We start from the raw sequence: 16,729 nt of genomic DNA on the forward strand, positions 1-16,729 counted from the left end.
GACAGTGAAGGAACGGCAATATATTTCCAAGTCAGGATGGTGGGTGGCTTAGAGGGGAATTTGCACATGGTGGTGGTCCCATCTGCCTGCTGCCCTTGTCCGTCTAAATGTAGTGGTTGTGGGTTTGGAAGGTGCTGTCTAAAGAGCCTTGGTGAGTTCCTGCAATGTACCTTCTAGATGGTGTAAACTGCTGCCACCATAATGGTGGAGGGAGTGAATGTTTGCAGATGGGGTCCCAATCAAGCAGAGTGCTTTGTCCTGTATGGTGTCAAGCTTCTTGAGTGTTCTGGGAGCTGCACCTATCCAGGCAAATGGAGACTATTCCATCACACTCCTGACTTGTGCATTGTAGATGGTGGACAGGCTTTGGGGGAATCACTGCAGGATTCCTAGCCTCTGACTTGCTCTTGTAGCCACAGAATTTATATGGCTAGTCCACTTCAGTTTCTAGTCAATGGTAATCCCCAGGATGTTGATAGTGAGGGATTCAGTGATGGTAATGCCTTTGAATGTCAAGGGGCGATGGTTCTTTTCTCTCTTGTTGGGAGATGGTCATTGCCTGTATTATGACCACAGTCGGTGTTAATTGCTGTGCAAACCAAATCCCAGAGGGAAACTTGGCTTATGGGCAACAACCTTTTTTTCGTATTCTGACAACGAGAAGACAATGTACCAACCTCAGCAGTAAGAGGTCTTGTAAAAGTTTTATGTTTTTTAAAAAAAGTTTTATTAACAAGAAAGTAAAGAAAACCTAAACACACAAGATTACAGTTACACAATTAGTTAGTCCCCCAAAACATTCTCCCAAAAATTCTCTACTTGATCAAATCCACAAGTAAACACTTTCCAGGCAAAACTCCCTTATTTAAATATGAAATCCAGTAATATCACACAAGGCAAACTGCTGTAGCTTCAAGGTGTACCATATGACCTTTACCCTCTTCCACTTTGTGGTGGAATTCACTTCAGAACAAAACTGCTTGCTGCAGCTCAAGACTTCTCATCAGCTCAAAAAGCTCCTGCTAAGTCTTAACAGATATACAGCCATCTCTCCGGTTCATTTGCTAAAAACCCAGCTATCTACAGTAACTCTAATATACCTTTTTCCATTTTTATCTCAGTCCTATTGTTCTCACACCCTTTGAAATTCAAACCCTTCCAAATATAAGATCTTTCATTTTGTCTTTGCCTTTGTGTCAATAAAAATATTATATCCCCACTACTATTCACCTATGGACCCCTGCAAGATGCAAACATTTTCCTTTTAACCTCTGACTCTCCTTTGAAATTCAAACACCTCTTATCTAAAAATGCAAATGTTAGATCTAACCTATTTACTTGTACCTCAGCTTAACACCTTTATCCCTTTCATGTTTCCAAACCCCCAGACAACCTGACATCCTTCAAATTCTTGCCCAGCTTAATTAAATCACACACACACAACCTTCTTTACAGAATAACACAAGATTCCCCTAAAATATTTTTAAAATAACATCCATTCTTATGCCTGGCACTTGTGTGGTACAAATGTTAGTTGCCACTTATCAGCCGAAGCCTGGATATTGTCCAGATTTTGCTGCATTTGGACATGGACTGCTTCAGTCTCTGAGGAGCTACGAATTGTGCTGAACATCCCCGTTTCTGACCATATGATGGAAGAATGGTCAGTAATCAAGCAGTTGAAGATGGTTCGGCTAAGGATACTACCCTGGGGAACTCCTGCAGTGAAGTCCAGAAACTGAGATGATTTGACCTCCAACAACCACAACCATCTTCCTTTGTGCTAGGTATGACTTCAACCAGCAGAGAGATTTCCCCCCGATTCCCATTGACTCCAGTTTTGCTAGGGCTTCTTGATACCACATATGGTCAAATGCTGCCTTGATGTCAAGGGCAATCACTCTCACCTCACCTCTGGAATTCAGCTCTTTTGTTCATGTTTGAACCAAGGTCAGGAGCTGAGTGGCCCTGGTGGAAACCAAACTGAGCATCAGTGAGCAGGTTATTGTTAAGCAAGTGCAGATTGATAGCACTGTTATTGATCCCTTCCAAGACTTTACTGATGATCGAGAGTAGACTGATTGGGTGGTAATTGGCTAGGTTGGATTTGTCCTGCCTTTTGTGTATAAGACATATCTGCGTAATTTTCCACATAGTCGAGTAGATGCCAGTGTTGTAGCTGTACTGAAACAGGTTAGCCAGGGGCATGGCAAGTCCTGGAGCACAAGCCTTCAGTACTATTGCCAGAATATTGTCAGGCCCATAACCTTTGTAGTATCCAGTGTCTTCAGCCATTTCTTGATATCACGTGGAATGAATCAAATTGGCTGAAGACTGGCATCTGTGATGGTGGGGACCTCCAGATCATCCATTCGGCACTTCTGGCTGAAGATTGTTGCTGGGCTGGGCTCCCCCATCATTGAGGATGGGGATATTTGTGGAGCCTCCTCCTCCTCCAGTGAGTTGTTTAATTGTCCCCCACCATTCACAACTATATGTGGCAGGATTGCAGGGCTTGGGTCTGATCCATTGTTTGTGGAATCGCTTAGCTCTGTCTATCACTTGCTGTTTGGCACGCATGTAGTGTGTGATGTGGTTTCACTAGGTTGACACCTCATTTTACTTATGCCTAGAGTTGCTCCTGGCATGCCCTCCTACACTCTTCATCGAGCTAGGGTTGATCCCGGGCTTGGTGGTAATGGTAGAGTGGGGGATATGCTGGGCCATGTGATTACAGTTTGTGGTTGAATACAATTCTGCGGCTGCTGCTGATGGCCAGCAACACCTCATGGTGGCCTGTCTTGAGTTTGACATCTAATTGAAATCTATCCCATTTAGCTTGGTGGTAGTTCCACACAATACAATGGAGGGTATCCTTGATGTGACAGCGGGTCTTCATCTCCACAGCGACTATGTGGTGGTCACTACCGATACTGTCGTGAACAGATACATCTGCAGCAAGCAGGTTGGTGAGGATAAGGTCAAGTATGTTTTGCCCTCTTGTTGGTTCCTTCACATGAGAGGACATGTTTTATAACAGTTTTCAATTCTTTATTTCTTTTTTGAAAACTCTTCATCTCCCTGAGGCAGCTCTGTGCCTCAGGGAGATTCTCAAGCACGCCCATGGATGAGGTTTCCTAAGGCTGCTATGCCTTTTCACCTGCCCGCCGAGTGCCCCAAGCAGAACCCAATCTGAGCAGCGGTGAGCAGGTTATTGTTGACTAAGAGCCGCTTGATGGCACTGTTGCGACACCTTCCATCACTTTGATGATGAACTGAGAGTAGACTGTTGGGGTGGTAATTGGCTGGATTCCCCTTTTGTCCTTTTTTTTGTGGACAGGACATACATGGGCAATATTGGACAGTTGGGTTGGTGCTCGTGTTGTAGCTTTATTGGAACAGCTTGGTTAGGGGTGTGGCTAGTTCTGGAACACAAGTCTGTACTACTGTCAAGATGTTGTCAAGGCCCATAGCTTTTCCTGGGTTGAACCAAAGTTCATTTCACTCATCAATACTTCCTGGGCTTGCAATGCATAATTTAAAAATTTATCACCTTGTTTTCAAATTCCTGCAAGAACTCACCCACCTAAACCTCCTCCTCCCCAACCCCTGCAACAATCTCTGCAACCTTTCCCAGCCCTAAAACCCTTCGAGATCTTGGCACACCTCCAATTCTGGCCTCTTGCATTTCACTGATTTTCATTGTTTCACCAATGGGTGCCACTGTCTTCAGCTTCTGAGCAGGCCTTAAGGTCTGGAATTCCCTCCGTAAACCTCTCTATCTCTCTACATCATTCTCCTCTGACAAGACATTCCTTAAGACCTATTTGTTTGACCAAGCTTTTGGTCACCTGTACTAATTTCTAGTTATGCTGCTCAGTGTCAAATTTTATTTGATATCGCTTCAATGAATTGTCTTGGGATATTTTACAAGTTGAAAGTACTATATAATTGCAAGTTTTATTATTTGCACTTAGGATAATATTCACAGGCTACCTTTATAAGAAATTTGAAGGATATTAAGAAGTTAGCACCATGGATGATAAATATTTGGCATAAGAATGCTGAGGTAAGCATATTGCACTGAAATGCAAGGACAAGAACATTTCAGCAAACTGCATCAGTATGGAGGAAAACCAACCAATGTTGCTTCCTTTCCCTCCTCATTACATGGTATTCTCAACTGGGTATTTCACACTGCATCACTTTTAACAAGCACCTTGGCTAGTAACTGATCTCAGGGAGCACTGTAGCCCAGATTTTCTCCCCTGGTTGGGAGCACAGAGAAGGGAGATTTCCTTTTAAAAATGGCTGCCCACAGTTGGGATTTTCATTCATGGGTGGTGGGGGCGGGCGAGTGGCAGGCTGGATTGGAGGTCAGGCACACTGCCCCAGAATGAGTGCAGAGGCAGCCGGGTGAGGAGGCAGGCTGGGCGGAAGGCCTGCCTCTGTGCTCTGCCAGTTTGTTAAGATTAAAGGTAAAAACAGCTCTCCAGCCCCCTCACATCCCCATACACTCCCCATGCCTATCACTGCCAATCTATGCCATCCACCCACCCCCATGGTCCCTCATATCCTCAATGCCCCTTTACCCAACCCATGCCTCTCATACCACCTATGCCCTCCACATTTCCACAGATCTCTGTAGCCCTATGCCAACATAGTGCCAACTAATGCTAAGCTATGCCCCCAGCCACCACCCTTTGCCCTTACCACTCCATGCCAACTCATCTAATATCCTCTGACAGTCGTTTGATAGCTTGAGTTTTTTTGATAGCTTGATAGGTCCTTTACAGTTCTCGACAGTGCGACATTTTCAATGAGTTTATGCACTATCATGTTTACTTTTAACAATCCCAAAGGGTGCCTTACTTCTCCCAAAGGGTCCCAGGGCCATATCCAAAAGGGTACCATACCTTTCCAAAGGGGTGCCCTGACTATCCAAACAAATCCATCAAGTTCAGGCCCCCTCTTACCCGGTCTAATCTGCACACTTGGCCTACCAAAATCCCATTTCAGCAAAGGCAGCTGCCTCCATAAACTGTACGTGCATGAACCCTGGCCCGACTTCATGTGAAAATAGGAAATGTCATGTTCAAGAGCGGACTTAGGATTTCTGGCCATTTTCACGGAATTTTCGCCACGACAACGATCTTCAGTATTTAAGTTTATACTAATGCAGGGCCAGATTTTCGCTATGACAAAGCCTGCGTTGGTATAAACTTAAATTCTTTGTCCACCATCCATATTAGTAACAAACTTTCAAATTCCTTAAAGATCTACTTCTCTGACTGCTGCATGACAACAGATACAATATGATTGGTCATCAATTATAACAATTGTGTGAACAGGAAACGAAACAGCAGTTAAGCATTCATGGCATTGAAGCAAGAAAGCCCCAAATTAAACAGAGCCCTCCCACCCAATTCCAGTTTCTCCATACAAAAATAAAATACTACGGATGCTGGAAATTTGAAATAAAATCAGAAAGTGCTGGAAATGGCCAGCAGGTCTGACAAGATCCATGGAGAGAGAAACAGAATTAATGTTTCAGGTCGATGACCTTTCATCAGAACTGGGAAAAATTAGAGATCAATAAGTTTTAAGCAAGTGAAACTGAACATATACTTAAAAAAGGAGAGATTTTCAGGGCTATGAGAAAAGACTTGCATATCATGGCTTTCACAACTTCAGGATATCACAAGGCATTTTAGTTGAAGAAGTAGTTTGCTGTATTATAGAAAATGTGACAGCCTATTTTACACAACAAGCTCCCGAACAGCAATGCGAGAATGACCAGATAATCTGGTTTTCTTGGTGATATTAAAGGAAGGATAAATATTGGTCTGGATGCAGGAGATAACTCCCCTGCTCTTCTTCAAGATAACAGTGTATAACACTGACTATTCTTTTAATTCACCTGACAGCTTTTCTAAACATTTTCCTTCGAATGTAGTCAATTTTCATTTTTAGCGCAAAGTATAGCTTTTGAATGATAAGTTGCATTATTATAATAATTGTCACCCCCATTTTACCACATTTAACCAATTCCATTATCTCATTCATTCCTTCTAGGACAGGTCATCTTTTCCATGCCATCCCCATCTCTCCTATCAATCCCATCCCATCATTCAAGGAAATAATCTCTTCAGCCATGGTAACTTTGCTGTTGGGCTCCCCATACCTGTTTTTGTTTTCCCCTTGCCTCCTTCCAACTGTGAGCAGCCCAGTGTGCACTCCTGTACTCTACACCCCTCATGTGCCTGTGTATGTGCCAGGCACCACCCACCAAATAAATCCACCAGACATGCCCCATAAATTGACCAATCAAAACAACTCAGACAGACAGAACTGAGTATTACAGATGAATATAAATATTAAATAGTACGTGCAAAGACAAGGGGATTTTTTTTAATACAAATTGTATGAATAAAAACATTCATGGTAGAATGCTAAGGTTGTGCTTTGCTTCACAGTTATCTACATCTGGAACCTCTGAACTATCCCAAGCACAGGCACCAAGTTTTATTTTGACTGTGAGCATTGCAACTAGAGACCAGCTAGCATTATAAATGTTGCAGAGTACTCCACAATTACAAAGCAGAAGAGGGAATGTTGCTGATGGTTGCATAGTGTTCAGTACCATTCACAACTCCAGATACTGAAACATTCCTTCCTGCAAGCAGCAAGATAAGGAAAGTATCAGGCAATGGCCATCTTCAACATAAGAGAATCTAACCACTTCCCCTTAACATTCAATGACTTTGCAAAATCCCCTACCATCAATATCCTGGGGGCTACGATTTACCAGAAACTTAACTGGACCAACCATATAAATACTGTGGTTACAAGAGCAGAGGTCAGGGGCTGAGAATTCTACAGCAAGTATCCCACCTCCTGACTCCCCAAAGCCTATCCACCATCTACAAGGAACAAGTCAGTAATGTGATGGAATACTGTCCACTTGCCTGGATGAGTGCAACAATCAAAAAGTTTGACACTATCCAAGAGAAAGCAGCCTGCTTGATTCGCATCCTATCCATCACCTTCAACATTCACTCCCTCCACCAATGGCACACAGTGACAGCGGTGTGTCCAATCTTACAAGATGTAATGCAGGAACTTGCCAAGGCTCCTCTGACAGCAGCTTCCAAATCCGCAACCTCTACTATTTAAAAGGACAGGGCAACAGGCACATGGGAACACCATAACCTGCAAGTTCCTCATCATGCTGACTTGGAACTATATTGCTGTTCCTTCACTGTTCCAACTGTGGGTGTACCTTCTTCTCAATGGAAATTAGGGATGGTCAACAAATGTTGGCCTTGCCAGTGATGATCAGGTCTCAAGAATATATAAAAAAACTCAGCAGGGTAGATGGGGGGGTGGGGTGGGGGGAAGGCACAGAAATTGCAGCAATGGTGATTTTTGCATGAGAACCAGCACTGAAGAAAATTGCAATCAAGAACAAAATAAAACGTATTTATGTTATGGCATATCTGGAATTGATACTAATCCCTTCGTTTAAACATACATTTTTAGGACAATAGTGTCCAAGTCACTGAACATTGGGAAAACTCAGCTCACGCGGGTATCAAGATCCACATTTTCTAAATATTAAAATTAATTATGCACAAGTTGAAAAAGTGTGCATGTCTAAGGAATCTCCTAAACAGGTTTTACAACTCATTTGACACTGCATCAGCTACACTCCCCTAAGTCTCAAGTCAAAGTGATGAGCCTTTCACCTGTAGGGAGCCTTAATCATTGGAGCCAAGCAGAATCACTTCAGGTAATATGAATTGTCTTCACTCTTCAATTTGATAGTAACATCTATGTTATTAGAGATTTGAACGTATTTAATAAGACTTAACATCCCACTGAAGTTGCAATGGAAATTCAAGTTTCACAAGAGAAGTTTTCATTTAGAGCAACAGAATTTATACTGATTTATGCATTTGGAAAGGGATTACTTTTTTCCTGATGAATTGTAAAATATTTGAACATAAGCATGTTTATCTTATATAACTGATCTGAAATTCAAATGATAAATTTGTGCAATGGAATTGGTTATTAAAAAGTCAATCATGAATGTAGTTAAATTCTGAATGAAATTATTTTATAAATTCACTAACTTTTCAATTTATTAACATTGAAGTAGTATGAAACACAAGTCTCTAAGCAATAAACAATGTCTAAGCTTTTTGTCTTGCACTCATCAGAGCACTTGCAAGAATACCAATATAAAGGGAAAATAACAATTTATGTGAAGAGAGCGCTGATTAGTTGGCATGTGGCTTTGCCATGGAGAATGTACCACTGATGTTGACTGACAGTTAATTGCCAAGCATTGTTTGAAATTTAAACCAGGTTGACCCTGATTGGTCAAGTCAATGCTTTGAGGAATGAGTCAGCGAATGGCTGTCACTTTTTTTGTTTAGCTGAACAGGCACAATGTTCTTTCTGTTTGCGAAGAACAGGGCCCTGTATATTAATATATGTAGCTTCAAGAACACGCAAGTACACCACACTGTGAGCATGACTGACAATCTTAAACTAGTTGTCAGCATAATTCTTATCACACTGAGGATTATTCAGCAACTGTTGCCTGTTATGGATTCACATCTAATGTTGGACACTGTGTTTTGAGTTTTGTAAGCACGGGTTGGTTGGATACAGTCTGTACCCTGCCTGTTGGGAACAGTGGCTGGAACACACTGTTTGATATAATCTGCCAGCCTTGATGCTAGGAATGAAGGGATGTACACCCTTCATTCCAAGCATCACACTGCCACTGAAATTCATATACCACATTACTCATTTGTGTGATAGGCAGAATGTCTTTTTGGCTTGATGGTATCCTGTTAGTGGCAAATACCACTTGCAGTAGCAACACATGAAACAGCTAGCCTCACCTGTTGCTCAAAATTTTGGGATACCTTTCCCTTCCAGGGTAATCTGAAATGGGCTAGGCACTTTTCACGAAAGTGACGGCCTTAGGCCCATTCAGGAGCTTGTGTGATTGAAAGAACATGTGCAGACAGAAAGAACATATACATGCATTATGCCTATTTCAACTGAACAAGTAACAGCCATTTGCTGACTCATTCCACAGGACAATGCCTTGACCAATCAGGGTCAAGCTACCTGGTTTAAATTTCAAACAATGCTTGGCAGTTAACTGTCAGTCACCATCAGTGGTGCATTCTCCATAGCTACATTACTTGCCAACCAACCAGCACTGTCTTCATATACAGTATAAATTGTTGTTATCCCCTTATATTGGTATTCTGGAGAGTGTCCTGATAGGTGGAAGACTTGTCTCTTCTTCCAGCAATACTAAAGTTCTGTACTACCAAATGACTATGAATAAAACAATAGTAATGAGAGAACTGTTGGACATTGCTTTTCATGTCTGGGACATATTTGGAGCCTTCCTTAAATTAAATTGGAAAAACTGACAAAGTACCAAACATAATGTTAACCACTTACCAAAGGCAGTTTCAGCTCCTCTCCTCTCAAGGTGTATGTGATAAATATTCATCATGGCGATTTCTATTTCATCAAATAACTGCACCCAAAAAGAGGGAGAATATCAAGCTACATTGGTCTTAAAAATGAGGAAATAGGTTGCTGCCAACTAAAATCTTTTACAAGATTCTGGATGTTCTAGCTACAGGGTATATCCATATGATCACAATTTTTCAGATTAAATTTCAGGGACACATAGCTATCTTTCCCTAATACTGTACAGCTTTGAAAATACCGAAGGTTAAGTTGAATTGAATACATGCAGAATTCATTCCAAATTAAGAAATTGGAAATGGGGCATAATTCACATTTACATAGTGCCTTTGAGGTAGAAAATATCCCAAGGCCCAACACAAAAGAAAGGAATGAATGGGAGTGTTTGGAGAAGTGATCAAAAGCTTGGCCAAAGATCTGGATTTTGAGGTTGTTTTTAAAGATGGAGAGAAAAGTGGACAGGTGGAGAGGTTAAGGATGGGTGTTCCAAAAAGGAGGGCTGAAATGGCAGAAGGCTAAACCAACAGTTAAGTGGAGGGAGGTGGAATGAAAAGATAGCCAGAGGTACAGGTTACAAAGAACCACAGAAATTTGCCGATCCGTGGTGGGAATGAGCCATGAACCAATTTATCAATCAGCAAAACAATTTTAAATTAGATGCCTTGGGCAATAGATGGCCTGTGTGAGCTTTGATGGGCAAGCAGGATTAGTGCAGGGCAAGGTTTAGGCAGATGTTTGGGTGACTTGGGAATTTATGGAGAATGAAGGGAAGGAGATTAGCAACGAGGGCATTGAGGCTCCACTGGTAATTAAAAGGATTTCAGTGACAATGGGGTGAGATGAAGGTGGAAACACACAATGTTGAAAGTGGATACAAGGCTTGAAAGTTCAGCTCTGTGACAAATATGCCAGAAGTTGCATGCACCTTAGTTCATCTGGAGAAAGCAGCTATGAAGTGTGTGATGAGAGCCTTCAGCTGACCCTGTAGCAATGGATGACACATCAAGGGACAGCATGTCAATTGAGAACAGGAATTAATAGATGGATCCTTCCGGAAGGTGACCAGGCAAGGGCAGGAGAAGCTGGTGCTCAAGATACACTGGCTGCATTTGGACAGAAAAGGAATGGATCTTGCAAAGGAAAACACCATGAGGTAGTGAAGGAAGTTGGCATGGTTGCCTTGTATTAAAGATATGCAGTGAAGTTAAGGAGGTTAAGAGGAATAATATACTTCAAACATACAGGATATAATTGGTGACTATGAAGAGGCTATCATAGTGCTACAGGGAGGATGGAAACTAACTGAAGTGATCTAAACTGGTGTTTGAAAATGCAAAATGTTACATAAAATAAAGTAATAGTCAGCAAATCCCTTGATGACCTAGTGAGTAAAAACTAACCCATATAGTGTTGAACCATACAAAGCAAAAAATTCCAGTTATACAGTGTATCCTAAGTTAGCGAATCTCAGCTGATCAGCAATTAAGATGTTACTATTAGCCTCAGCACATTTGGAAGAAAAAGCCACAGTTCCAGCTTGGCTCAGTCGGTAACATTCCTACTTTTGAGTCAGAAGACTGTGGGTTCAAACTACAACCCAGGACTTGATCACATAATTGACACTTCATGGTAGTACTGAGGGAGTGTTGCAATACTGGACAAGACTTCTTTTGATTGATAGATTAGAATGATGCACCATTTACTTGCTTAAAAGTATTGACCAACACCACCAAGAGGAGATTAACTAGCTATTCACCTAATTTACAGATTGTAGGAGCTGTTATGTATAAATGGCTACCACATAACAGAGATTCATTGGTTCTCATAGAGTCATGGAAAGTTTAAGGCACAGAAGAGGCCACTTCGCCCATCGTGTCCGCACTGGCCAAAAATGAGCCACCCAGCCTGATCCCACTTTCCAGCAATTGGTCCGTAGCCTGCAGGTTACAGCACTTGCGGTGCATATCCAGAGACCTTTTAAATGAGTTGAGGGTTTCTGCCTCTACTATACTTTCAAGCAGTGAGTTCCAGACCCCCACAAAACTGGGTGAAAATACTTTTCCTCATCTCCTCTCTAATCTTTATATCTATGCCCCTTAGTCACTGACCTCTCTGCTAATGTAAATAGGCCCTTCCTATCCATTCTCCAAGTCCCTCATAATTTTGTACATCTCAATCAAATCTCTCTCAGCTTCCTCTATTCCAAGGAGAATAACTCTAGCCTATTAATGTTTTCTCATAGCTGCAATTGTCCAGTGGCAACATCCTTGTAAATCTCCTCTCTACCCTCTCTAATGCATTTACATTCTTTCTGTAATGAGGTGACCAGAACTGCACAGAGTACCCAAGTTGTGGTCTGACTAATATTTTATATAGTTCCAGCATAACCTCTCTGCTCGAATATTCTAAGCCTCGGCTAATAAATTAAAATGATTCCAAATGCTATCTTAACCACCTTATTAACCTGTCCTGCTAACTTCAAGGATCTGTGGACATTCACTCCAAGGTCCCTCACTTCCTCCACGCCTCTCAGTACCCTTTCATTTATTGTGTATTCCTTTGCCTCTTTTGACCTCCCCAAATATATCACCTCACACTTCTCTGGGTAGAATTCCATTTGCAGTATTATGCCAATAATGAGGTAAGACATGATAAGGTTTTTTTATCTTTTCTGATTAGTACCTATTATTTATTCTACAAAGTGCTCGTGTGAATGGAAATTTGGTGACTGTGTGCTGGTTCTGGCTACAATACTCTTCATGCTTGTACAGCTGAAGTTCATGCATAGAATGGCCTGAAGGATGCCAGCATCCATGGAACTATACAGCAGTATGAATAGTGGCTTCAAGTGGGGAGGTAAACCTTTTTTTAATATAACATATGGTGTCAAATGTTACCTGTTCCTGTATGTAGTCCAATCTGTTAGGAACATAACATTCCATGTTATTTTGCACCATTTTTCTAAGGCGAACACAGTGATGAACTGGATCCAGCTGCCTTATCTGCATGGGACAGAGGTATTGGTTAATTATTGCATACATCATAGGTTTGTAACGTTAGAACCTAAAATAATCTGGTATGGAGTGATTTTGTATTTTTGTTGCTGCATAATTCCCACTAAGATGGCAATTGATCAACCTGCTCTCGTTAGCAGAGTGTGCAGATCAGTATAATTCACCATTACTCAAAGTTGGAAATCAATCAACACTATATAAATCAAACTGCAGATCTGGTTATTATCACATCACTTCTTGTGGGATCTTGCTGTGCACAGGTTGGCAGCTATGTTTCCTACATTACGAAGGTGATAACATTCCAAAAAAGTACTTCATTGGCCGTAAAGCACTTTGGGGTGTTGAGAACATGAAGAACACTATCTCAATCCAAGTCTTTCTTTATTATATCTCCACAGGAGAAGTAAAATCTATGCTTAGGAAATATCAAATATGAAGCCTGACAACACAGTGGGAGTGATAATGAATATAATAATTGCAATGAAAATACTTTCTGTATCTTTTAGGAAAATAAACATATACAGCCATCAATATTCAACAGGAATACAATATTACAATAAGTCAACTACAAATTTACAATCTTAGTCAATGAAAGTACTTGCATTCCAATCATAGCAATCCTATGATTCATCAGCCATCATCATGCACAGTTAGATGCAGTTTAATCGGATATCCTCTTCATCTCATGGAGGTAGAGCTGAAGAGAAAAACTGACCATTTGTCTCTCCCTCTCCAAAATCGGCAAAGCAATTGGAGAAACTGGTTTCCTTCTTTAAAAAAAATTGCAAGTCACCCCCATATGAAGGCAACAAGGAGATCATTGGTGAGAGGAGGTGGTGTTTATTTTTATCTTTTTAAATGGAGCTACCACGCATATTACAATTGTTTAGTGATATATTTAAAATTTATTTGATTTGATTTTTGTCTCAAATATTTTGTTCAGTGCAAAAAAAAACGACACAGTTTTACATATTGCCTTTATAATACTGGTCTTTTACCAAAAGTAATTAAGTAGGCATTCTCACTCATGCAGTCAGTATACCATTGAGTTCATGCCCTCCACTCACCAGCAGACTTGAAATGTGAGAATGAGATAATCAGCTCAGAAGTAGTAGATAGCAGAGATCGCTGAAGAAAGGAAATCATGAAGTACAGGAAAGGAAGAGAGAAAAGAAACAGTAGGTCAAATGCTTTAATCAACCAGTGGAGATTTTCTTTTCCCCTGGAAAGTACAACATACCATCAGATTGATACACAAATGCAAAGGACTTGCATGCAAATTGCTATGGCATTTTTTAAATGGGGAGTACAGGTACTGTCAGTTATAGAAAATGTATTCTTCAAAACTATTACCTACTAGACAGTTGGGAACCACACAAAACACAAGATGACTCATTTTTTATAATGTTTCTATTACAGAAGGAGCCAAAAGAAGGCAATGGAGGTAGCCTTATGGTTTGGGTCGGTAATTGATTGGGAGCAAGAGACAGAGATTAGGGATAAAGGGATCCTTTTGACTGACAGCATGTGACAAGCAGTGTTCCCCAAGCAGTGTGTATATAGAAACAGAAAGTTTCAGAGGAACAGGGAATAAAAATGAACAGGAAGTGCTGGAAACACTTAGCAGACTGGTCAGCACCTGAAATGAGAGAAGACGAGTTAATGTTTAAAATGCAGACAATGTGGTGGACCATCAGAGATTTCACAACAAGAGTGGTGTATAAGAAAGATAGATCTGAATTTCTCCCACTTGGGATATCTGCTGAAGGAAAAGATCTTCATTTACACAAGAGTAGGAATAGGCCATGCAGGCTTTCAAGGCTGTTCCACCATTCAATTACATCGTGGATTATTTGTACCTCAACTCTATTTCCCTTGTCACCCTTACCTAAACAAAAAAATCTACTGATCACAATCTTAAGAGTTTCAATTGATCCAGCAACCACAGTCTTTTGGAGGGAACAGTTCTAGATTTTCTGCAAACTTTGTGAAAAAGTTCTTCTTTCACCCTTAAATGGGCTAAGTCTAAGAAAATGCCTACTTGTGCTGGATACATACCCTATTTAATCATGTTATCATTTTAAATCGCTCAATTCAATTATGCCTCAATTTTCTAAACCCAAAGGAATAGAAGCCAGATTTGTGCAATCTGTTTTCATCACTGGCACTAGTAACAGTCTGGTGAGTCTGCACTACTCTCTCCAAGGCCAAGACTTTCATAAGTTGCTGTGCTCAAAACCGAACATTTTTAAAACTTTGTTCTCGAGATGTGGGCGTCACTGGCTAGGGCAGCATTTATTGCCCATCCCTAATTGTCCTTGAGAAGGTGGTGGTGAGCTGCCTTCTTGAACCATTGCAGTGTAGGTACATCCATAGTACTGTTGGGGTAGGAGTTCCAGGATTTTGACCAGCGACAGGGAAGGAATGGCAATTATATACTAAGAATGATGTGTGACTTGAAGGAGAGCATCAGGTGATTGTGTTCCCACGTGCTTGCTGCCTGTGTTCTTCTAGGTGATAGAGGCTGCGTGTTTGGAAGGTGCTATTGAAGGAACCTTGATGAATTACTGCAGTGCATCTTGTAAAAGGTACACAAGGCTATCACTATGCACCAGAGGTGGAGGAGCGACTCCTTAAGGTAGTGGTTGTGGTGCTGATCAAGCAGATTGTTCTGTCCAGGATGGTATTGAGTTACTTGAATACAGTCGGAGTTGTACACATCCAGGCAAGTGGAGAGTGACCAGGTTTTGGGTAGTCAGGTGATGAATTAATCACTGCATAATTCCCAGCCTCTGACCTGCTCGTGTTCACTGTACTTGCATGGCTGGTCCAGTTCAGTTTCTTTTCTTTTATTTATTCTTTCATGGAACCAAGGCCAGCATTTATTATCCGTAACAAAAACAGAATTACCTGGAAAAACTCAGCAGGTCTGGCAGCATCGGCGGAGAAGAAAAGAGTTAACGTTTCGAGTCCTCATGACCCTTCAACAGAACTAAGTAGAAATAGGAAAGGAGTGACATATAAGCTGGTTTAAGGCGTGTGTGTGTGTGTGTGTGTGTGTGTGGAGGGGGGGGTGGGTTGGGTGGGGGGAGAGAAGTGGAGGTGGGGTGTGTGGTTGTAGGGACAAGCAAGCAGTGATAGAAGCAGATCATCAAAAGATGTCACAGACAACAGAACAAAAGAACACATAGGTGTTGAAGTTGGTGATATATATCTAAACGAATGTGCTAATTAATAATGGATGGTAGGGCACTCAAGGTATAGCTCTGGTGGGGGTGGGGGGAGCATAAAAGATTAAAAATATTTAAAAATAATGGAAATAGGTGGGAAAAAGAAAAATCTGTATAATTTATTGGAAAAAAAAAAGGAAGGGGGAAGAAACAGAAAGGGGGTGGGGATGGAGGAGGGGGGTCAAGACCTAAAGTTGTTGAATTCAATATTCAGTCCGGAAGGCTGTAAAGTGCCTAGTCGGAAGATGAGGTGTTGTTCCTCCAGTTTGCGTTGGGTTTCACTGGAACAATGCAGCAAACCAAGGACAGACATGTGGGCAAGAGAGCAGGGTGGAGTGTTGAAATGACATTATTATCCATCCCTAATTGTTGTTGAGAAGGTGATGGTGAGCCACCTTCTAGAACTGCTACAGTCCATGTGGTGTAGGTACACCCACAATACTGTTAGGGAGGGAGTTCCAGGACTTTGACCCAGCGACGGTGAAGGAATAGCGAGATAGCTCCAAGTCAGGATGGTGTGTGGCTTGGGGGGGGGGGGGGAATTTGCAGGTGGTGGTGTTCCCATTCTTGTTGCATTTTTCCTTCTAGGTGCTGTTGTGGATTTGGAAGGTGCTGTTGAAGAAGCCTTGGTGAGTTGCTGCAGTGCATCTTGTAGATGGTGGCACCGCTGCCATTGTGCTTCGATAGTGGATGGGGTGCAAATCAAGCAGGCTACTTGATCCTGAATGGTGTTGAGCTTCTCGAATGTTGTTGGGGCTGCACTTATCCAGGCAAGGGGAGAATATTCCATCACATTCCTGACTTATGCCTTTTAATTAGTGGACAAGCTTTTGGGAGTCAGGAGGTTACTCACTCTCCACAGAATTCCAAGCACTGATCTGCTGGAAATAGTAATTGCCAAGATGTTGATGGTGGGAGATAAAGCAATGGTAATGTCATTGAATGTCAAGGGAAAATGGC

The 16,729-nt window shown here is 41.6% G+C and overlaps 1 protein-coding gene across 4 annotated transcripts in view; it reads right to left on the reverse strand.

The window, feature by feature from the left end:
- LOC121293889 (T-lymphoma invasion and metastasis-inducing protein 2-like) overlaps nucleotides 1-16,729 on the reverse strand; it is a 385,212-nt gene that overhangs the window by 123,092 nt on the left and 245,391 nt on the right. For all 4 annotated transcript variants that reach the window (XM_041217341.1, XM_041217335.1, XM_041217350.1 and 1 more), the window contains 2 exons: nucleotides 12,423-12,527; nucleotides 9,493-9,571 (listed from right to left, as the gene is read on the reverse strand). In XM_041217341.1, coding sequence (XP_041073275.1) covers nucleotides 9,493-9,571; nucleotides 12,423-12,527 — 184 coding nt within the window. The remainder of the gene's footprint in view (nucleotides 1-9,492; nucleotides 9,572-12,422; nucleotides 12,528-16,729) is intronic.

This window comes from Carcharodon carcharias, chromosome 2, assembly GCF_017639515.1.
Source record: "Carcharodon carcharias isolate sCarCar2 chromosome 2, sCarCar2.pri, whole genome shotgun sequence".
Lineage (NCBI taxonomy): Eukaryota > Metazoa > Chordata > Chondrichthyes > Lamniformes > Lamnidae > Carcharodon > Carcharodon carcharias.